Source organism: Trichechus manatus, unplaced genomic scaffold (genome assembly GCF_000243295.1).
Source record: "Trichechus manatus latirostris isolate Lorelei unplaced genomic scaffold, TriManLat1.0 scaffold00008, whole genome shotgun sequence".
In the NCBI taxonomy this organism is placed as follows: domain Eukaryota; kingdom Metazoa; phylum Chordata; class Mammalia; order Sirenia; family Trichechidae; genus Trichechus; species Trichechus manatus.
The window spans coordinates 23,000,066-23,024,228 of record NW_004443944.1 but is presented as its reverse complement, the minus strand read 5'-3'; the positions used below and the strand labels follow the sequence as shown (position 1 = coordinate 23,024,228).

Genomic DNA, 24,163 nt, shown 5'->3' with positions numbered 1-24,163 from the left:
GAAGTCATTTCCAAGGTTCACTGTTCAGCTGGGGAGTGGACAGCCCCATAAAACCAAATGGGACTAATGAGGCACAGCAGTCCAGGGACAAGGTCCAGAAGGCAGAAGGGGACAGGAAAGCTGGTGATAGGGAACCCTAGGTTAAGTAAGGATAGTGTTGATGTATTGTGAGGTTGTTAACCATTGTCATAGGGCAACATGTGTACTAACTGTTAAATGAGAAACTATTTTGTTCTGTAAGCCTTCATCTAAAGTGAGAATAGTATCAAAATTGGGAGAGCGTAGTCAATGTCTCTGAACTGTGCATGTAGAAATTTTCGAAATGGTGTACCTTTGGCTATGTATATTTTCACCAAAAAAAAAGTTGAGACGGGAGAGGGTTGACATGTTGTGGGGTTGTTAACCAGTGTCATAAAACAATGTGTGTACTACTGTTGCATGAGAAACTATTTGTTCTGTAAGCCTTCACCTGAAGTACAATTAAAAAAAAAAAACACTGCTCAAAGAATGTCAGGTCTAAGCGATCAAATTAGTTTTTTATTCATTATGGAGGGATCACTGAGTAGAGGAAGAGGAGAGAGGGTTAAAAGCAGGCTCCCCTTCAGTCGGTACCTTGTTCTACTGAGATGGTTTTGATGAAGACCTTGCCTAGAAGACCCAGACAGGAAGGTGCTCTCACCTTGTGTCTTAGTCATCTAGTGCTGCTGTAACAGAAATACCACAAGTTAGGTGTCTTTAACAAAGAGAAATTTATTTTCTCAGTCTAGTAAGCTACTAGTCCAAATTTGGAAATCTCTCTCTCTTTGTCGGCTCTGCAGGAAGGTCGTTGTCAACAATCTTCCCTTGGTCTGGGAGCTACTCAGCACAGGAACTTCCAGTCCAAACCTCTGCTTCTGGTGCTGCTTTCCTCTTTCCTGGTGGTATGAGGTCCCTCTGTCTCTCTGCTCACTTGTCTCTTATATCTCAGAAGAGATTGGCTCAAGACATAATCCAGTCTTGTAGATTGAGTCGTGCCTCATTAACATAACTGCCTCCTCTCTCACCTCATTAACATCATAGAGGTAGGATTTACAACATATGGGAAAAAAACATCAGATGACAAAATGGTGGACTATCTCACAATACTGGGAATTGTGGCCTAGCCAAGTTGATACACATTTTTGGGGACACAATTCTGTCCATGACACCTTGTTTAGAAGTAGTCTGAGAAAGCCTGTCCAAGTGTGGTGTTCCTCAATAGACTTTGTTCAGAGACTGAACTGAAGGCAAGCCCTTCTGTGCTAGACTTGAACAAAACACTTCTGCCTACCCTACCCTATCCCAGTGCCCTTATTTGAAAGAATCCAGCCTGTGCAGTGGTGTCCTCTTGTGAATGACTTATTTGTTGGGTTTTTCTAAACCTCGTTTTCCTGAATCCTACCTTACATTGCGGTGGCATGATTAAGGAACTGAGTAAATGGTACCCTAGAGGATTGGCTTTGGTAGGTCTGCATGCATTGGAGTGATGGGCAAGAGCGTGCTTCTGAGCTTGATGTTGTACTGTTGGCGATGAATCTTTAGGGTCCATTTTTTTCTGTGTATATGTGTGTAGAAATGATTGTCATGGAGATTTATTACTGATTTGTACATGAGGACAGCTTGTATCACACCTTTTTTAATTCTCCAGCTTAAATGTCAAAATGTACTTAGAGAAATCAATGAGAAATTTTCAGCTCCCCAGTGTAAGAAATAAGGACATAGATATTTCTTCTGCATCACCAACTATTAAATTACCCCTACACAGAACAGTTTATTACTGAACCTCTTGTTTTAGAGCCAAATAAGTACATATAACTAGTATATACACAATTTTGGGAGAGTGCTGATGGCTCCTTAGGACACTCCATGTAAGCTTTAATTTCTGAACATTTGTTTAGGTATAGAAGTGGAAGACATTTCTTGTTCCATGTATCCTACATTCCTGCATGTTCAGAAGGCCAGTTAGCTTGACCACAGTTCTTATGCCTCAATGACCATGTGTCCATATCATAGGCAAGAACATGCATATGTGGGTAGAAATCAGCAGCACTCTCATATGTTGCCAGGTGGAGGAGTTAAGAGCAGAGTTTCTTGGATTCTCACTTCTTCCCTGTGTTGTTATGTAGTCTGTTTTGCACCTTGTCGTCAATCCTTGCTTTAGAGTTTATTTCCATTCAGCATGGGAGCAGAAATCTTCCTTTAGTGTCATTTAGATTGGATCTTCTCACAGCCTTTCTAATAACCTTCATTGGCTTTAGAATCACTTTTTAAACCTTCCACCAAAAGACCTAATGTTTAAAAGAAAAAAATGCTTCCCAGAAACATTGTTTTCCTCCATTTAATCAGGGAACATGTTTAAATGCAGAAGTTGTTAGAGAATGGTAAGTAATTATGGCTGTTCCTGGAATTCATTGTGTTTCTTCATAATTACATGTTGTAGTCTTTGGTTCTGCTTCTTTGAGAGCTTGGTCAAACTTTGAATGGTTATCTTGAATTTAATGGAATTCAGTCCTAGCAGAAAACTGCTATTGGGTCACAGATTTGGCAGCAAGGCTGTGATGCTAATGTAGGAATGGGGATGTTGATATACCCTTTGTATTTTAAAGATATTTTATACCCTTTGTACTGACAGAAAGAGTCAGTTTTGGGGATGTGCCATGTGGGCTTTTCCCAAGAACATACAAACTTTTCAGAATGAAAGCTGGAGGCTTTATTAACAGACAGGAGCCAGTGTGCTTGACAGTTAAATAGAACATTGTGAGTTCTCATTGGATTAAATGCCCCAAGCCTTCTCTTCACTACTACTCTTTTCCTACCATGCTTAAGCTCAGGTTCCTTTGCTTTTGTTCAAAGCTTTGAACTTTGATATTCAAAGTCTGTTTTACTTCGCCATGCCTTAAGCAATCCACCTTCGGGGTTGGGCCTTTGGTCTTTGCAGGGTGAGAAAGACTGGCAGAAATACGAGACCGCTCGGCGGCTGAAGAAATGTGTAGACAAGATCCGGAACCAATATCGAGAAGACTGGAAGTCCAAAGAGATGAAAGTGCGGCAGAGAGCCGTAGCCCTGTACTTCATTGACAAGGTGAGAATGCCTTTCTTTTGGCGTCAGCTAATGTGTTGAGCTCAGCAAAGATGTAGGGAGCATCCACTCCAGACCTTCTACTAAGTACTGTAGAGGCAGTGACAGGCCACTGAGCCTCTGGTCTAGTAAGAAAGAAGTGGAGAGAGCCATTCACAGTGTGTCTGCTGCTATCCTGAATGCCATCTGCCTACTAGGAGGATCTGCATGAATCTGCATGTGTCAGAAATACTGTTACATTTTCTAAAGCAGTAGCTTTCAAACTGTTTTTGACTGACCCACAGTAAAAAATTTATTTTACGTCACAAACTAATAACCTACTCCATCGCCATCGAGTCGATTCCGACTCACAGCAACCCTATAGACGTGTAAATAATATTTGTGTGTGTGTGTAAATAAGAAAAAAGAATGATTAGAACTCGTAAAATTAATCTGGTAATGGATCACAACTACAGTTTGAAAAACAGTGCTCTAGAGGAAATCAGTTTCTTAGTACTCTTTAGAAGAAAAATATTTTGTTTTTTCCTAATTTTGCACTGCTTATGTTTTAGCACAGATTCTGAATTGTCTCAAAATTAAACAAAATTGAGACTAGATTTTTTGAGTATGATTACCTAGAATAGAAACACTTCTTCATTTACTGCCTTGTTTTTTTTTGCTTGTTTGTTTGCTTGGTTTTTTAGTATCTCTCTTTCCCCCATCCTCCTTTGAGAGAACAAAGTAGAGAGAAGGAGGCTTGGGTATGGCATGTCTCTCGACACCTCAGCCCATAAGGAAGGAGGTGACACTGCAGAATCTAGAGTTTCCAGGCCTTGTAGACTGATGCATTGTCCCCAAAGAGAAATGGGAGGCTTCTGTTTTGGGTTTCCTAGAGATCTTCTGAGATTCCAGTCTCTTCATTCACCTTTTTTTTCCCTTCTTCTCCCTGGCAGCTTGCACTGAGAGCAGGCAATGAGAAGGAGGAAGGAGAAACAGCAGACACTGTGGGTTGCTGCTCACTTCGCGTGGAGCACATCAGTCTACATCCAGAGTTGGATGGTCAGGAATATGTGGTAGAGTTTGACTTCCTTGGGAAGGACTCCATCAGATACTATAACAAAGTCCCCGTTGAAAAACGAGTAAGTTAATGTGGCCTGTGGTCCCTGGCCTGTTTTTTCATTCATTCATTCATTCATTCAACAAGCATTTATTGTTTTGTGTGTGTGTGTGTGTTCTGCACGGTGCTAGGCACTAGAAAAAATGACTTTGAAGGAGAAGGGAGAGCTACTGCTTGGTGTCCGTATACTTTCTTTTAGTCCTTGGCCTCCTCTGCTACCTTTCTAGGAGTGAGGGACCGTCTCCTGTAGCACTGTTCAACAGAGCATGCTGTATAGAGCTGACCTTCACAGCACACTCAGTGTCAGAGTTAACGCAGGGTACTGTTTTAATAATTTAACCACATCTCAGTATCTCCTGGTCATACTGCACATTTGTCACTTCTGCAGCTTTGCACAACCTCTTCCCAGCTCCTGACTGAGTAAAGATGTAGCTCTTTCGTACCCAAGTCTCTGACCCCGTAGCTGCAGCCCCACGATCCCCCAGTTTAATCTTCCCCAAAGTACTGGGCTTGACTCAGACCTACACAGTGCAGTATCCCCATAACCCAGCTCCTCCTCAGTCTGATGTTCAGTCAGTAACTAGGCTTTGCTGGCTGTGGAAATGCTTCAGATTAAAGGTTGCTAAAGAGACTTTAACAATTATTAAATGTAATACCTGACCCTAGATTGGATCCTATACTGAAGGTAAAGGATATCATTAGATCAACTGACAAAATTGAAATATGGGTGGTAAATTAAAATACATATTAATGTGAATTTATGAATCTAAGTACTGTGGTTATGTAAAGGAAGTTCTTAAGAAATAGCACAATGAAATATTTAGGGGTAAAGAGCCATAGTATATGTAAGTTAGGCACAAATGGGTCAGAAAAAGTAATTATGACTGTACATACACGTCCAAATGTAGAGTAAGCAAGCACATGTGCTGTGCAGGTTATCAGTGGGATAAAATGTTAACAGTCAGTGAATTTGGGTACAGGATAAATGGATATTTTGGGGGGGCAAGGTTTTATAAGTTTGAAATTATTCCAAACAAAAGATTTTAAACAAATAATAATTAGACTTTGTTTATTTCTTTTAGGTTTTTAAGAACCTGCAGCTATTTATGGAGAACAAGCAGCCTGAGGATGATCTTTTTGATAGACTCAATGTGAGTAAAGTACCCTTCTGGCTGGGAAGGGGGTGCCAGCTGGAACCTTACAAGCTCCCAAAGAAGAAGGTTGCCTGGGGGTGACTTGAGCTCTCCCTTAAGCCTAGCCTTGCATCGTGGCATCCTGTACATTCTTCCTCCCTTGAGGCATAAACAGCAAATCCACGGCCAGGATTCGCTCAGAAGGAACGTCAAAGCCCCAAGGCAGGGGTAGACAAACCCTGCCTTTTATCCTCTTCTGGCTCCTGCAGAGCCTTCCCTTGGCTCGATGCCCAGTCACCTTTGCTGGAGACCCAAGACCTGTCCCTGATGTCTTATCAGGGAAAATCTTACCAGGGAAGGACGCATTTACTTTATTGCTTGCTTAAGATTTAGTACTTCATAGGGAGGTATCATTCACCCTTGTATTCTGGAATTTTTTACCCTGCCAGTAGGAAATTAGGTAAGATTGTGACTACACTGGCATAAATGACTCCTAGAGCTTGCCAGAAAGGGCAGGGATGGTGTGGCTTTTATCCAAATCCCAGTAACCTCTCTGCTGCTTTGTCTTCTCCAGACTGGTATTCTAAATAAGCATCTTCAGGATCTCATGGAGGGCTTGACAGCCAAGGTATTCCGTACATACAATGCCTCCATCACGCTACAGCAGCAGCTAAAAGAACTCACAGCCCGTAAGTACTGCTTGGCCAGACAGGGCCCACACCCCTACTAACAGGATCTGGTGTCCTTGCTTAGCTAAGTCCTAAATCAGTTTCACTTTTTCTCCTTAATCCTAATACCTTTACCCTCTAGACCTCTAGTAGAGAGGTAAGGTTTAGTTGTATAAACATAAGATCGGTGCTGTCTCCCCCACTCCCACCGTGGCTTCTAGATTGATTTTATGGAATGCTGACAGGGGCTTTCCATCTGCTCTGAAAATGCTTGCATTTTGTGTTTTGTATGTCCGTTAGTGTGACGCTCACAGGGTGAAGACATAGTACTATGATGTTCTGTTAAACTGGAGAGAGTAAGGTTGTCATGATTACTTAGAAATATATAGGAGCAAGTCCTTTCTCTGGGGTCTCTGTCATTTTTTTTTTTTTTTTCTTTTTTCTTTTCCTCCCATGAGTCGGTAATACTCTTCTAAGGACTACCTTACAGAAGGTATCACTAAGATCCACAGACTTCTTTCCTGGAGCTCAAAACCAAAAAACCAAACCTGTTGCATCGAGTCGATTCCAACTCTTAGAGACCCTATAGGAGAGAGTGGAAGTGTCCCATAGGGTTTCCGTGGAGTGGCTTGTGGATTCAAACTGCTGACCTTTTCATTAGCAGCCCAGCTCTTAATCACCGTGCCTCCAGGGCTCCTGGACCTCAGTCACTGCTAAATTCTACCATTCTCTATAAATAGATCCAGTGGCCTTAGAGTATGAGCCAGAAAAGCCAGAGATGGGTATGTTGAGGGTCAGTATTTTGGGTGGAATAAACAGTGCCATACAACATAAGTAAAAAATTTCTTAGATGACATTTGAATTTGTTCTTTCAAAAAATATACTGTCTTGTGATTCAAAAATATGGTCCATTGGTCTTGTACTTCTCTACAGACTTTCTGTCCCAATTCCATATTTTCTTCAGCGTTCATTGGCTGGATAGGTGGGGAGGGAGGAGATGAGGCAAGCAGATGAACAGTCTGACCAAACTCTCTGGATGAGCAAGGTTTAGATTTAGCTGTACTACTACTTAGACCCAGAATTCCTCTTGTAATGAAAATTTACCCAGGCTAAACTTACGTATAAAATTTCTGCTGTCATTTTCTTATAATTCTGTTGACTCTCAGATTTTGACCTTGTGCCTCAGAGGACATTTGAATTGATCATGTGGGTGAGATCAGGGCCATTAAAATCATGAAGATGAAGCTCTAAGGGAAGAGAAGTTGTGTGTGCTCTCTTGGTATACAGATTGACCCTCTTACTATCACGTTTCTTTACAGCGGATGAGAACATCCCCGCAAAGATCCTTTCTTATAACCGTGCCAATCGAGCTGTTGCAATTCTTTGTAACCATCAGAGGGCACCACCAAAAACTTTTGAGAAGTCTATGATGAACTTGCAGTCTAAGGTATCTTGTATGTGGGTGGTGGGGTAGCAGATGTCTGCTGTGGGCAGCTCGTCTGAAAATGAGGGCATTTATAACCCAGATCTCTCGGTTGGGAGGTTAGGGGGCCATTTCTGGGTCTGTTTCAGAAGAAAGGTCCATGCTAAAGATTAACAAAGAAATGTGATCGTAGCTATTCCTGATCAAGATAGTGAATATCAGGGTGCCCATTGTTCAGAAAGTATTTCTTCTACGAACAGAAATGTTCTACATTGGCCACTTCCTGTTTTGAATAGCTAAATCTGACATACCTTCTTTGAAAGATTGCTAATTATTATCCTTATATTTATACACGAAGAAATGGATATAGAGTCTTCTTTACAATTCCTTGTCACAGCCCCAAAATACAACTGTTCCAAATTAGATTGTTTCAAATTGAAAAGATAATGAAATACTATTTAAAGAATTTTTTGAAAGATAATGTCCCCCATTATCCTAGCACAACTATTTTTATTTTTACACATTCCATATGAATTGTATGGTTATGTAGTTGATGATCAGACATCTGTTGAATACTGGCTATGTGCCAGAGTCGCTGCCCTAGAGGCACTTAAAGCCTAGAGGAAGAGACTGACACACAAACTAGTAGATGCTGTTCCTCTTCTGTGTGCCTCTCTACTCCCTGCTACTCAGCCTGGTACTGAGCTTTTAAGCCACAAAGCACTTAACATTTGATGATAAGCATTTCTGTGTTAGTAATGGCTAAGTATCAGCACCTGTCTTCTCAGTTTGTCATATTGCTGTGATGCTGGAAGCTATGCCACCAGTATTTCAAATATCAGTAGGGTCACCCATGGTGAACAGGTTTCAGCACAGCTTCCAGACTAAGACAGCCTAGGAAAAAAGGCCTGGTGATCTACTTCCAAAATTAGCCAAGGAAAGCCTTATAGATCACAACGGAACATTGCATGATACAGTGCTGGAAGATGAGCCCCCTGGGTTGGAAGACACTACACAATAGCCACAACAGTGGACTCAAACATACCAACGATGATGATGGTGCAGGACCGGGCAGCGGTTCATTCTGTTGTGTGTAAGGTCAGGTCCAACTTGATGGCAACTAACAATAACAGTGACTGCATAACTAATGTATCCTAATTTATCCAGAATGAGAATTCCCAGATATTTCACTATAGAGCAGATACATGGGATGACAAACGAAATCAATGATGATGAAATACATTTATCAAGACACATTTCAAAGTCTGTGGTATAGTAATAGATGTGATTCTTTCTTAACTTCATAAATCAGATTTTGAGGTAGGTCTAATAACGACTGTAAATTTCAAGGCAGTAATGAATATAAATGATACTTCAAGTTTTTCTGTAACAACTGTAATATGACATGAAAATATCTGTGATTTCTTTTGATAATAGTACTACTGATTACTATGGTTTGTTACTAACATTCATAATTAAAGAAGAAATGCTAAATTTTAATTAGAGGTTAGTGAAATTACAAATGTGATTGTTTTTCATCCAAGCCCCCAGAATGTTATACTTGGACAGCTGGAGTTTAAAAACTTCTGTAGAATGAGACATAAATTTTCAGGCCCCGAATATTTTTCTTCTGTTGAGATTTCCTCAAGATAAATACCCAGGAGTAGGACGTCTGGGTCAAAAGACGTATGCAACCTATGGTTCATGCTGTAGATGCCACTAGCTTTCTTGAAGTGATGTCCGCGCTCACAGTGAATACCTCCTTAGACCTCTTGAATCCTTGGACTGTGGTTGGCAGGCAAAGAACCTTCCAGATCGTGCATTCTAGCAGCTCTACTTGCTGCATTCTGCTAAAATGGTGGTCATCTGGTTTTGTTTACTGTCTTCCTGTTGTCATTCCAAGCCAGAAATAAACTCATGAATATTCAGGTGGTGTTTACCTAATTCTGGAGACCCTTCCCTAAAGCATGAGGAGGTCTTCTGTTGGTCTCACTCTGGAACCACTGTTTGGGCAGCCCAGGCTGCCTGCCAGACGAGCCCTCCAAACCTTGGAACCCTCCCCCTGTGTGCCCACAAAGCAAACATACGCCCCTGTTTGCCAAGTGAATCAATGGAGTCTTTGATGCTTTGAGAGAATTTGAATAGCATTGCCAATTAAGCATTCACAGAAATGGTTAAAAGATTACGGTTTGCTGCATTTCTAGCCTGAAAAAGAATCTGGCTTGGGGTGTCTGATGCTTTTATGTATAGAATCAGTTCCCTCAGCTTGGCTTTGGACAACATAGATATTGGAAGTAAGCCATTCGTATTAAAATGTATTTAATGATTTTTTCACAATGGTGCCCTCTGTTTCCAGTCTCTGGCTGTATGAGTATATATAACAGATGATTCTAGGCTCAGTGAACAATTAGCCCAAAGTGTGTGAGTCAGGCGCATATTTACTCTGCAGAGGTTCCCTTGACCTCACTGGTCAGCAGGTGATACCACGTATGGGGTACTCCTACCCCCAGCAGAGTGAGCTCACAAGCTTGGATTCCAGCTCCGTGGGTACCCACTGCTGTCTCTAAACAGGATTGTCAAGTTCTTCAGAGGTGCTTCAGGGGTTCTAACAAGCAACAAAGGGCAAAACTTCCATTGTTTCTTCCTTTAGAGATGGGGATGCCACAAGATTTCATTTGGAAAAAGATAATCTACAGCTGAAAATGTTCTCATACCTCTGTTCTTGAGTGATAACTACTGTAATGTACTTCCCACCTCAGCCCTCTCTCCTTTTTGAAACAGAATGACAAAGCTGGGGCATGCCATGTATTGGTTTGGAACAAACTGGTTAAACTGTTTGGATTCCTGGGTCCTTTTTAATTGCCATTTTCTAGTCTGTTGAATATTCTTGTCACTGCATCCTTTTTTTCTTGAAAAGCTGGCAACTCCTTTCCAGGATGCTGGCAGAATCTGGGCAGTGAGCTGGGCTTGCTCAGTAGATGGAAGGATCCTGTCTCAGGCTTCATAAAGAGTGTCTCCTACAGTATTCTTAGAATGAAGGCTAAAACCTGGCACAGGATCCATTTGATAAACAGCTCTTATCTATAGCCCTCCCCAGGTGTCGAAAGCCAAAGTATTCTCCGATTGAAAGATTAGGACCCAGATTCCCAGTCCCAGTAAGGTCTTTTCCGTAAGCCTCAAGGGGCTCCAGGTCACTGCCCTGTGGAACTCTCATTTTTTGAAGGCTCACTGAAAAACAGACAAATAGCAGTCAGTGTATACCTGATTTGCCTTCATGAAGCCACACCTTGTTGTTTTAGCCTGGCTGGTGGAGACAACTTCTTTACGTTTTGTCTTTTATGACGGAGGCTTTTTCTTTTCTCTCTTGGCTCATTTTGCTCCTAATTCTTACTGCTGTTCTTTCCTACACAGATTGATGCCAAAAAGGAACAGCTAGCAGATGCCCGGAGAGACCTGAAAAGCGCTAAGGCTGATGCCAAGGTCATGAAGGATGCGAAGACCAAGAAGTATGTACCTGGTATTGTGTGAAGCTGGGAGTTGGTCAAGAGAGAAAAGTGGGCAACACCAGTCAGAGGCCCTGAGGCCCCAGCTTTTCTAGGGTTTCTGAGCGATGTCTTCAAAAATCTGTCTAGGTGCTTTTATACCTTTGCTGCCCAGAATTGGCTGGTTAGGGTTGCAGTGTATTCTTGTGCAGAGGCCAGGCCTGATTCTTGATGACTTTTTGCCATTTTTCCAGGGTGGTGGAGTCAAAGAAAAAGGCTGTGCAGAGACTGGAGGAGCAGTTGATGAAGCTGGAAGTTCAGGCCACAGACCGAGAGGAGAATAAACAAATTGCCTTGGGAACCTCCAAACTCAATTATCTGGACCCTCGGATTTCAGTGGCTTGGTAAGCAATGAGCCCTACTTGAGCTCCTGCTGCTGGCTCAAGAAAGGTAGAGGGGCCTCTGAGATCATTGTCCGCCTTCACATGCCATTCCTAAGCGTCATACTTTTTAGTCCTCTGTGGGAATCTGGCTTCTGCTACGCTGTTGTTGCTGAACCTTGTCTACATGTGCATCAGAGCATCCTGGATGGTCCTATGCTGTGATCAGTACTGTTAGGTTACTTTTGAGTCTGTTTATGTTCTATTTGTAAAAGGTGGGCACCTTTTAGGACTTTGGGACAGGAATAGAAACTCTCAGCCCTTACTGAAGGGAACAAATATATATGTATATATATATATGCATATATATATATATTCTTTTAAATAATACTTTGTTGTGTTTACACAGCAAATTAGGTTCCCCTTTAACAATTTTTATACAGGTTGTCTGTGCCATTGGTTACAGTTTTTACAACGTGTCAGCATTCTCATTGTTTCCATTCTGTTTGTTCTGTTTCCATTGATCTAACTTCCTTTCCCCTCCATGCCTTCTCTTTTTTGCTTTTGGGTAACAGTTGACTGTTTGGTCTCTGGAACAAATATTTTTAAAATTTAACATTAACAAAACTTTTTACTAAAGTTTTTGCAAGTGAAAGAAGAAAGGTAGGAACAAGAGAAAAAGAAAATACAGATTTGACTGACCTACACAAAGAGACAGGAATCTTTTTAAACAAAGGCAGATAATTTCTCTCTCTGTTGCTTGCCTGCTCACTCGCTCTCTTACACACACGCAGAGTCATGTAATAACATCCAGAATAAGTGGCTTTCTGGAAGATATTTAGTCAACTTGAGTTGTTAAATTCTTTGCATAGATGGAGGCATCATCTCTTATGGTACCTGCTCCTCTGGGCCAGAGGGTCCACCCAGTTCTTGTACCCCATCTATTTTCCCATGTGTGGTGATAGAGGTTTGGTTAGCTCTTGAGAGGCAGCAGTACAGTACGGTGGTGTTAAGAGTATGGACTCTGGAGCCAGACTGCTTGGGTTTCAATTTCAGCTCCATCACCTACTAGCTGCGTAAGACTGTTAGTTAATTACTTATCCTCTTTGCCTTCGTTTTCTCATCTGTACAATGAGCATAATAGTAGTACCCACCTCAGAAGGTCATTGTCAGGATTAAATGAATTAATCATATAAAGCCTTTACAACACGTCTGGTGTGCGGTTAATTCGCTCTTGGGCTCCCTCACCAGACAGGTAAAGGAGAAGGCAGCCCACCCAAGTCTAGACCCCAGGTCTGGGCCATTCCTCTCTGAGTCACACTAATTGCCCTTCTTTCTCCCTTGCTTACAGGTGCAAGAAGTGGGGGGTCCCGATTGAGAAAATTTACAACAAAACCCAGCGGGAGAAGTTTGCCTGGGCCATCGACATGGCCGATGAGAACTACGAATTTTAGCCAGTCTCAAGGGGCAGGGTTCTCTGATAAGGAACAGTATGGTTTGGGGAAGATGGATAAACTGTGAGCCTCGCTTGCCGTCGCACATGAGGGAGAGAGGCAGCAAGTCTTAACAAACCAACATCTTTGCGAAAAGATAAACCTGGAGATATTATAAGGGAGAGCTGAGCCAGTTGTCCTATGGACAACTTATTTAAAAATATTTCAGATATCAAAATTCTAGCTGTATGATTTGTTTTGAATTTTGTTTTTATTTTCAAGAGGGCAAGTGAATGGGAATTTGTCAGAGTTCTGCCAGGCAAATTCACTGTTTCACTGAAACGTTTGGATTCTCTTAGCTACTGTATACGAAGTCCGATTATATTGGTGCGTTTTTACAGTTAGGGTTTTGCAATAACTTCTATATTTTAATAGAAATGAATTCCTAAACTCCCTCCCCTCTCCCCATTTCAGGAATTTAAAATTAAGTAGAACAAAAACCCAGCGCACCTGTTAGAGTTGTCACTATCTATTGTCATGGGAACCAGTTTTCATTAAACTTGAAGCAGTCGTGATATCGGCAGTGTTTTGGTTCAGACACCTGTTCACAGAAAAGCATGATGGGAAAATATTTCCTGACTTGAGTGTTCCTTTTTAAATGTGAATTTTTATTTCTTTTTAATTATTTTAAAATATTTAAACCTTTTTCTTGATCTTAAAGATCGTGTAGATTGGGGCCGGGAGGGACGAGGGGTGAGTGAGTCTGAGGATAATGAAATAATCAGTGACTGAATCCATTTTCCCATCATCCTTTGTTCTGAGCATTCTCCGTACCCTTTAAAATATTCCTCTTTTTCTTTTTAAACCCCAATCTTTCACTTGAAAGGTTTTATTGTATAAAAAGTTCCACAGGTCAATAAATATAGAGGAAAATGAGTATTTGGTCCAAAAAAGGAAAAATAATCAAGATTTTAGGGCTTTTATTTTTTCTTTTGTAATTGTGTAAAAAAATGGGGGAAAAAACATAAAAAGCAGAATTTTAATGTGAAGACTTTTTTTGCTATAATCATTAGTTTTAGAGGCATTGTTAGTTTAGCGTGTGTGCAGAGTCCATTTCCCACATCTTTCCTCAAGTATCTTCTATTTTTATCATGAATTCCCTTTTAATCAACTGTAGGTTATTTAAAATAAATTCCTACAACTTAACGGAAATTTAGTGCCTGCCTCTTTGTTACCAAGGGCTCCAGGCCAGAGTAGGAACCCTGGGGCTGGGCTTGGGATGTGGTCTGACCACTCAGGTCTCAGAGGCAGGTCCCTCCCCTGAAGGCTGGGCCTGGCCTGGCAGGTGGTTTATCTGTCCTGCTGCTGTGGGTATGGCTTAAAAGGGGATCCAAAGTCCATATCCCTAGCTAGAGGCAGGCCAGGGAAGTAAGGGAGGATGCAGAAAATCCACCGGAACAGGTTGGGTACAAGAATTGTATTTGAAGCTGAGTATAGGTAATGTGTGCTGAACAAGATGAAGCAAGTGTATTTGAGAGGCGATTTTTTCCCCCATGTGTGCTATCCAGGGGCAGAATAAAGGTGCTTCTTTGGGTTTGCCTTTGTGGCTAAGCTTACAGTCAGGATGGGAGGAATTAAGGGCACCAAGCTAATTAGAACACCATCCCAGAAGCCGTCTCCCAGGTGGAATGTAGACTTCTCCTTGCACTGATTTGTTGAAAGAGGGAGGCAAGTGTCTGTGACTACTTGCCAGTGCTCCATGTACCTATGAAAATTGTTCTTCCTCAGACTATAGCAAAATCCAGAATTCAGAATAAAGGCTAGGGTCTCCAGGTTAAATGGAGCAAGGAGGCCAGAGTGGTCAGAATGGGTGGCTTAGTAGAAGGGCCCTAGGCCCTCTGGCTTGCTAGCATGAGCAGGTATGTTTAGGGATGAGAGCTATCTCCTTGCGTGGTCTCTTATCTCTCTGGGGCTTGGGTCTGGATGGACTGGTGTTGGGCCCACTGCAGAGAATCCTGGAGGTCCTTCTTGGCAGCAGTCATCTCAGGGAATAAAGGTGGTTGAGTAGTCATCATTGTTACGGAGCAAGAGGATTGTAACCGGGTGTTTTTTTAATTCTGTGATGTTGAGATAGCTGGACCATTGAATGTAAGGAATAGCAATGGAGAGGCTCTTCTGGTTCCAATCAGTGTACTTTATAACTGGTGGGTGGGTGGGTAGTGAGAAAGTGGACCTCAGATTTGGGACTTGAGCAGGACCTACCAAAACTAGGAGACAAACCTTCGTCTACAACTATAAATCAGGTACAGGAAACCTTGCAGGCAAAAGATCTTTCTCATGAGCAGGAGGTAGTACCTACCTTTCCTTGAAAGATCCTCCCTGCAAGTCTTCTGAGGGCAAGTGCAGTGCAACTTGATGCATCCTGGGCGGTGTGTGCAGGTCTGGAAGAGCAAAGCAGAAAATGGGAAGCTGATCTGGCCACTGGGGGTCAGGGAAGAGACTGGACAGGTAGTTGGGAGCCCAGTGCAAAGGGCCTTGAAAGATGCTTAAACCTGGAGTCACAGGAGTAAATTCACCCCTTGCCTGTTTATCCAGTAGGTCTGTTCCCTCCTACTTGCAGCCATGTTCTAAGAACAGAAACCCAGAGAGGAGAAGCAGAGGCCATGTGCAGGGTCTGAGAAACTCCCTCTCATCAGGCCCTTCTGTGGTGGCCAGGTCCAGCTGTGGGCAAAGGGAGACTAGGGGATCATCTGCAGGAAATGGGCTTCCACATGCTACCCAAGCCAGATGTCAGGGGCTTACTTGGCTTCCCTTTCTCCCTCAGCCCCCACATCTGGTCAGCAGGTCCTGTCTGTTCTTGCCAAAAGCTGTCAAATCTGTCTTAGACGTCTGCCATATAAAAAGTGAAACATTTTCAGCCACTACCCCTTTCTCTCCTTTTCACAAACAAGGACCTGGAATAAGTTATCTGCGCTCACCTACCTGGCTTCACCACCTGGTCATCCCACCAGCTTCTGTCCCATCTGCCCCCAGTTCCCTGACCCACTGACTAAGATCACCAGTGACCTCTGAGGGATCAAACCAATGCATAGGCTCTTCATTCTTCAAGCACTTTGTGACGAGGGACACTGCTGATAACTTCCTTTTTTTTTTTTTTTTTTAACAGCATTTATTGGGGTATATTTTACATATAAAATTCACCTATTTCAAGTGGACAGTGACGTTTGCTAAGTTTACTGAATGGTGCAGCCATCACCAAAATCAGCTTTAGAGCATTTTCATCCCCACCATCAGATCCCTCATGCCTATTTACAGTCAATCCCCATTCCCACCCCCAGCCTCTACTTTCTGTATAAATGCCTTTTCTGGAGAAAAAGAAACAAAAAAACCTGTTGCCGTAGGGTCGATTCTGACTCATAGTGCCCTACAGGACACAGTAGAACTGCTGCATAGGGTTTCTAAGGAGCAGCTGGTGAATTCGAACTTGGTTAGCAGCCGAGCTCTTAACCTCTGCACCACCAGGGCTCCATCCTTTCTGGACAGTTTCATATAAATGGAATCATATAGTATGACCATTCCCTTCTTAAACACCTCTCTCTGGCTTCCATGATGCCAGCCTGTCCTGGTTTTACCCCTAGGTCCCTATCAGGCTGTTCCTTGAATGTCCTTCTCAGTCTGTAGCTAATTTTATTTGAATTAAACCCAATGACTCCCATGTCTATCTCCAGCCTAGACCTCCTTCCAAAGCTCCACACCCACATTCCAACTACATCTCTGCAGGGAATGTCCACAGGGACCTCGATCTTAGCATTTTCAAAACTGAGCCTAGTGTCTGCTACACCAAGCCCCCTGGGCCTGGTTTCAGTCTCAGTGAAATGCGCTACCATCCACTCTGTCCCCCAAACTGGAGAAACTAGGGCAGCCTTCCTTCCATCTTTCATTTCCTCACTTCCACATAAAATAAATTACCAGCTCTTGAAATCACCTCCTAAATAACCACACATACTAAATACAGGTATCCCCTCTTGCTCAGAAAAAGGTTTTTTTACATTTTCTTACTAGAAAATATTCACCTTATACTCCAGTCCTTACAAAGCTCCTCATATAATGGGCAATCTCTCAACTTGTTTTGAACCAAAAAGTGTTTTTTTTTTTTTTTTTGGGAAAACATTACCCTAAAATGACCTCAGTCAGGCTAGTTGTGAATGCTTATAAGTAAATCCCCTGACACAATAAACAGGCAAAGAAATTTAACACAGACTTTGCAATTATTTCTCACAATCCTAACTATTACATATAAACAAGCTTTTTATTTATTTTTTTTTTTAATTTTACTTCAGGTGAAGGTTTACAGAACAAATAGTTTCTCATGAAACAATAGTACACGTATTGTTTTATGACACTGGTTAACAACCCCATGACATGTCAACCCTCTCCCTTCTTGACCTTTTTTTTTTTTTCTTTTTCTTTTTTGATGAAAATATACATAGCTAAAGATACACCATGTCAAAAATTTCTACATGCACAGTTTAGGGACATCAACTACGCTCTTCCAATTAAGCTGCTATTCTCACTTTATATGAAGGTTTACAGAACAAAATAGTTTCTCATTGAACAGTTAATACACATGTTGCCCTATGTAAACAAGCTTTCTAAAGATCACTTTAAAATTGCAATATAGTGTTGGGTTTATTTTGGTTTTTTTTTTTTTAAAGATTTAATAATAGTACCATAGTTTTTTTTTGTTTTTTAAAGAATCTTGGTCTTTTAGAAAAGCACTGAAACATTTATGGATAACATAATATTTGAGATTTCTTTCAAAATAATATGGGAGGAGTAAGTGAGTAGAGCTTGACATGAAACGAGTGGCCGTGAGCTCATAATTGTTGAAGCTTGAGTGATTACCTGAAAGTTCACTGTACTGTCCACACTCATACGTTTGAAATTTTCTATAATAATGTTTAAAGCAATACAGTAAGTGGTTATTATAAAGGTCGTTAATATCTGTAGGGGGGAAAAAAACCTGTTTTAAGGTTATACAAAAATGTAATTATGCTTAGGTTAAAATTACCAGTCATTGCATCACATACTGATTAAAAAGTATTTTCTCTGCAGCAACGTGAATGAATCTCCAGAACTGCCAAATGTAGACACAAGTACGTGCTCTATGATTCCATTTATATGAAATTTTAGAATAGGCAAAACTACTCTGGTGACAGAAAGTAGATTAATAGTTGCTGAAGGGACATGAGGAAACTTTTTGGGGTGATGGAAATGTTCTGTAGCATTAGGTGGAGGTGTACATTTGTCAAAACCCATCAAACTTCACACTTAAAATCAGTGTATTATATGTAAAAATTATCCCCCATTAAAGTTGATTTATCAAATGTGCTGTCTCAAAAGGCAGTGAAGGTGATGTGTTTTGAGAAATTATATTAGCTGATTCAAAACATGGCTTTAATGGCAACAAATGCATAGAAATCAAAGATTCATGTAGACTTTGAGTACAATAATTACTGGAAATATGAGTGAGAGTGGGAAAAGAACATTTCTAAATATATATTGTTTTAAATAATTTGTGATCTAAAATGTGTGTGTGTAACTAGATAAATTGTTATATGTGGACATGCAAATGCATCTCTAAAAATGTTTATGTATTAGTTGCAAAAAAAAAAAGAAAACTGGGGTGATATTATTGCAAAAAAGAAGGGTCACCTTATATTTGGAGCCACCATGTCTTCAGGCGGAGCGCTGGTGGGGCAGTGGTTAAGAGCTTGGCTGCTAACCAAAAGGTTGGCAGTTCAGATCCACCAGCTGCTCCTTGGAAACCATATGGAGCAGTACTACTCTGTCCTATAGGATCGCTGTGAATTGGAATCAACTTCACAGCAACAGGTTTGATTTTTTTATCTTCAGCCATAAACAGTATCTCTCACTTTCTCTATCCTCACAACCACCAACTGGTCTAGATAAGGTCAGGTGTCCCTTCTTAGTGCCTCAGGGGCCCTTATTACATTGAATTGTCATGGTCTCTTGACATTTCTGTATCTGCTTCTGGATTGGAAGTTTGAGAACTGATTGATGTCTGCCGTCTTAGTGCTATAGAGGAGGCTTCAGGAATGTTTATTGGAAGAAAGGAGAGAGGACATAGAACAGGTCTGCCCTGGTCTTGGCCAGTAGCTAGCAAGGACTTTTCAGTGCCATACTGCTGAGGTGCCATCCCCAGAAGAAGGTCCATATGTCAAGCCCAGCTCTCCAGCCCCAACATCTGGGTCCCACTATGGGGGCCAATCAGAAAGGCGATAGCAGGGACTGTGAAGAGAGCAGAGTCCCTGGGAGTGGCTGAGCCAGGTGTTGATTTTGCCTCAAGTGATAGAAAACATGGAAATCAAGGGGCTGAGGATGCATCCCAGGTGAAGAGGAAAGCAGGAGCACATGACTTAAGAAGTATGAGGTCCAAGGACATAGGAGGAGCCATAGGTACATATTGGGGCTAGAACTCAAGAGCTGAGACCACAGGTTGTGGGGTGGAGCTTAAGGTGGGTTGAGGTGAGTACTTATGCACTGGCTGTGTGCTGAGTAAGGTGCAGGCTGACAAACCCAGGGAGAGGCAAGTGAGACAGCCAACATAAGAAACTGCTGAGTAAAAATTAAAGAGTTTAAAGGGAAGGGACAAAGTTTTATGCATGGATCAAATTAGACAGTGCAAGTCTTGTAAATCTGCCTACCCTAGATGGCAGGAGCTTCACTGAGCATGTTCTTTCATATATTTCCTCCTAAGGTCATTACAAAGAACAGACAAATGAAAACTTCAGCATTTGCTATTAATCTGTTGAAACATTCTCCACTCAATCAAATAAATGTCCATGTGAGAACCTGCTTTTATAACAACCCCAGGGAAATTTTTTTCCCCCAAGAAGAAAAAGAAGAGAAAGAGCTTTTTGCCTTGGCTGCCAGGAAGCTCAAGCCACATCTGATTCTCACAGTAGCCATGTTAACCCATATGGTTAGTATATTATTTTCTTCCTTCTTATGATCCAATATCCAGTTTCTATAGTGTAGTATTTTTGTCCTTTCTTTTAAATACTTCTCTTTTAAAGGACTAGAAAATAGTACATTTGTGGTGGGCATAGCAATGTACTACCCAGATCCCTGTTCAAGGAAGGACTTGTTGCCCCAACTGCTGGGAAAGCTGTCAGCAGATAATCTTTTCAGCTCTCAGCCCCTCTAAGATCACCTCAGCCACAGAGAGCTGTCTGGCCAAGGTTGTGCTCTTCCCAGGATAGTCCACATCCAGTGACTGAGGTTGAGCTGCATGAGTTGGAGTCAACAACTAAATAACAATAAAGGCCCGGCCACTTCAGCCCAATGTCAGACAACAGAGCTCCCTGTGAGGTTGGCTTACTGTCGTCAGGCCTATATTGCAGCTTTTCTCCCTCTGCCCGCTCCTGTTTCCTTCCTCTCCCACAGTATTGATCTCAAGTGCTCCCTTTAATAAACATTCTGCACACTAGCCTCTGTCACACAGCCAGCTTCTAGAAGAACTCAACCTGCAGCAGCATTTAATGAATGACTAAAAATAGAAAACAGGTAGTGTTATGGAAGGAAATGAGGATACAGTAAAATGTTGTTACATGAGAGGCAACATAGCATTGACTGGAGTCAGACTGCCTGGGTTTGAATCAGTAGCTGTGTGACCTTGGGCAGTCACTTAACTTCTCTGTGCCTCAGTTTTCTCATTTGTGAAACGGGGACATTAGTACTTAAGGGTTGTAATGAGGAGCAAATAAACCAATGTGAGTAAAGCAGTTATGTAGTGCTTACTTTGTATCAAGTACTCTTCTGAGTGTTTGTTAAATAAAACAAATACCTGGGAGGCCAAGTTCACAAGACAGAAGGACAGCTGGACTAGGACTCCTCCCCAGACGCAGGCACTGGTGTAGGCCAGGGCATGTTGAAGCATGAGTGTTCACAGAAATAGGCCCAAGCAAGACTAGCCTGGTGATGTGCCTGTGTGGGTGCTGGGGCTGCTCCCTCCTAGCCATCACAGCTGCACATACTGCCAGTAACACCCACACACCCATATATATGCAGAGCTGGGGGAAGCCCATACCAGCCACACCCTCTGTGCTGCACCCTGCTTTTCCAGAGCCTCCTTTGGTGGAGGGAGGTACCTGAGTCCTGGGGTGCTGGCCCAGAAGTCCCAGGAGGAAATGAAATGGGGTCCTGGCAGCAGATTGAAAACACAATCTCCTGTTGGCAGAGATTTCTGGAGCACCCATGGGCCAAGCCCCAGAGGCATAAGCAAGAGCAAGGAAGCACAGGCTTCACATTTGGGAAGCTCCCAGAAAATGGAGAACCAGATATTTAAAGCATATCACAGCCCACAGGAGCCCTGGTGGCGCAGTAGTTAACAGTTCAGCTGCTACCCAAAAGGTCCACAGTTCAAGTCCACGAGGCACTCCCTGGAAACCCTATGGGGCAGTTCTACTCTGTCCTATAGAGTCACTATGAGTCGGAATCAACTCAACGGCACACAACAGCCCACAGGTTGCTTAAGTCGGCACAGGGGCCTCCTGGAAAAATGGACAAGATCTGGATAGGCATGGAGGAGCCCCATTTGGCTCCCACCTGCCTTCCTGGCCTCATCATCCCCTGCGCTCTCCCTCACTCACTAAACTCCAGCCACCTTTCTATTCCTAAATTCACCACACTCTTATCTGGCCTCAGGGCTTTTGTAGTGCTGTTCCCTGTGCCTGGAAAACACTTTTCCTCCAACATACCCTAATAATTCATCAGGCCATCTACTTACATCCTTTAGACTTCTACTGAGTCCTAAAGAGGTCTTCCCTGTCTACTTGGTCTGAAGTGGGTATTCCTATTGTTTTATTTCATAGTCTCCTGACCTTTTCCTCTGTAGCCTTCGTGCATGCCCTTATGTAATAAAGTATTTATTTGTTTAATGTCTGAACCACTGGAGGGCTGTTGTAGTTGGGTCATTCTCCATCTATCAGCTAGTGGCCTCAATGCCTGGCACAGGAGAACTCAGGCTGCAGTCAAGGGCAGGACCTCATTGAGACCATGCAAGCCCAAGCCATACTCGATGAGCACCCATGTTCTGTGGGGTACCCCATGCCTAGGGCCAGTGTGGGCATGCCTCCTTGCCCACACCAATTGGCCAGCTAGCCTCCATGCCCACTGACTAACCACCAGGGCATGCTTAAGCCAATGGCCCTCCTGTGAGGCAGAAAACAGTGGAATCAGGCCAACTTGGGTTCAAATGCCAAGTACCCCATTTGTTAGTTATGTGGTCTTCTTTGGGCAAGTTGTAGACCTTTTCTGGATCTCAGTTTCCTCATCAGTAAAATGGGGACAAAAGTCCCCAATTAAGAGAGTGGTTGTGAGATTAGATGTGACCACGTGCAAACATCATAGCACAGGGCCAGGCATTGGGTCAACTTTAGTTCCCTGTCTTCCACTTTAAAGGCCCATCACTAGGTGGCAGTCCATCTCAGCTGCCACACCTCCCCGTAGGTGCTGAAGCTCCGTGAGCCTATCAGGATAAAGCTTCTCCACTTCATGCTCGAATTCTGAGCTTTTTAGCGGCCATGCTTGAGGGAATTAAACACACACACTACTGCAAAACAAAGTTACTACTACTGCAAGACAGAGGCAGTCCAGACCTACCCAGCTCAGCTATTAGAATAGGATTGTGGGTTGCCTGAGTTTACACCCTTCATACTCACGAATTCCAGTTAACCTGCATCTTTCTCTGGCTTCAGCTGTGTTATGATGGGCCTCCCAGTGAAGTGCAGTAAGTTGTCCTGCTCTGCCTGGCTGCTGATTACCTTGCCTAGCTTAATCTGTCAGACTCCACTGTGACAGTATGTGTCCTCAGTTTTGGTGGCATTCTGTGACGGGCAGCTAAAGTGCAGGGGATGAGTTGGTGGTCTTGGGAACAGCTTTAGGAAGACAGTGTGAATTCTTCAAATAACCACAAAAAGGGCATTGTGGCTGGAGAATGGAGAGTGAAAAGGAGATGATGAGACATAAAGTGGGGCCAGATCATAGGAGACCTTCTAGGCCAAGTAAGGAGTGTGGATTTTAAGAGCAATGGGAAATCAAGGGGTTTTAGGTCAGAGGTAGGGGAGGATGATTTAATTTCATTTTAAAGATTAAAGTATGGAGAATAGAGGCAGAGGGCAAGAGCAGACGCAGGCAAGACCAACGGGTAAAATAGTCTGGGAGATGGTCGCTTGGGCTTGTGGGTGGAGTGGAAAGAGATCTGAGGGTAGAGCGAACAGGACTTGCTGATGGATTGATGTGGGGTTGACACAGAGGAGTAAACAAGGACGTCTCCAAGGTTTTGGCCCAAGCAACTCGGAGGAGGTTACTGCCATTTTCTGAGAAAGTGACGACTGTGGAAGAGCAGTTTAAAGGTAAGATGCCGGTGTTAAGAGGAGATGTGGGGCAGGCAGTGGGATGCTCGGGCCTGGAGGGCAGCGGAGATACAGATTGGATGTCACGGTGCCTGGGTGGTGGTTGAAGCTATGGGAAAGGTCAGGTACCTTGAGAACTGACTCAGAACTGAGCGTACAGAAAGAGAAGCTTCTGAGGCCAGCAGGGAGCGGCCAGAGAGGGAGGTGGAAAACGAGGTGAGTCCGTCGAGAAAGCCAAGGCTCAGGCAGGACCTGGGCCCTAGCCCTAACTCTGACGCGGGACCTGTCGTGCCGGGATGGAGCGGGCGGTGGGACCGACCGGCTGTAGCCAATGAGAGGGACAGAGACGAAGGCCACCGGGAGACTGCAGGCAGGCCTCCGGACGGTGCGGCCGCGGGACCACAGGCCTTACCGGGGATGCTAGGCCTGGAGGACTTGTCCGAATGGGGGTACCCTTGAGCGCCACACTGGCCGCAGGGGCGGGACAGATGTGGGACTGGGCATCGTAGCAGCGGCCTGCGGGCCAAACCGGCGCTGCAAGAGAGGAGGGGGCGGGACATGTCTGCTGTCTATCAGTGTCTGCTGGCCAATCTGCAGGCGGCCCTGCCCCCGCCCCTCTCCGGAGAAGGCAAGCGGAGAACCCGCCTCCGCCGCCGCCGCCGCGGGTGTAAGGCGGCCGGGCCTGGCCTGGCTTAACTCCCAACGCCGGGCATCCCGCCCAGGTAACTGGGCTCGGCCGGGCGGGCCGGGGGGCGCTCGGCACTCCGACAGCTCTAACGCGGCGCTGTGTGGGCGGTGCTTGGGGCGTGGGGGTGGGGCAGGGGGCTGAGGAAAGGGCTGCAGCTGGGCCTGTGTGGGACAGCGGGTTGGGCGGCCGTCCGCGCGGGCGCGACTGACTGAAGGCCGGCGCGGGGCCTGCAGCCTGTGGGCGGGGCTGGCTTGGGTTCCTGGGGCGGGCTGCGGCCGGCAGGCTGTGTCCGCGGCCGCGCGGGTAGCTCTGCGGGACCAAAGG

The 24,163-nt window shown here is 43.7% G+C and overlaps 1 protein-coding gene across 3 annotated transcripts in view; it reads left to right on the top strand.

Moving 5' to 3' along the window:
* The window catches only part of TOP1 (DNA topoisomerase I), a 91,035-nt gene extending 75,158 nt beyond the window's left edge, over window positions 1-15,877 (top strand). For 2 of the 3 annotated variants that reach the window (XM_023724665.1, XM_023724670.1), the window contains 8 exons: window positions 2,957-3,100; window positions 4,030-4,215; window positions 5,276-5,344; window positions 5,901-6,015; window positions 7,314-7,441; window positions 10,829-10,923; window positions 11,154-11,303; window positions 12,631-13,924. In XM_023724665.1, coding sequence (XP_023580433.1) covers window positions 2,957-3,100; window positions 4,030-4,215; window positions 5,276-5,344; window positions 5,901-6,015; window positions 7,314-7,441; window positions 10,829-10,923; window positions 11,154-11,303; window positions 12,631-12,733 — 990 coding nt within the window. In that variant the 3' untranslated portion in view covers window positions 12,734-13,924. Of the gene's footprint in view, window positions 1-2,956; window positions 3,101-4,029; window positions 4,216-5,275; window positions 5,345-5,900; window positions 6,016-7,313; window positions 7,442-10,828; window positions 10,924-11,153; window positions 11,304-12,630 lie in introns of all 3 variants that reach the window. The other variant, XM_004370344.2, reaches the window with a different exon arrangement.
* Window positions 15,878-24,163: the final 8,286 nt, after the last annotated feature.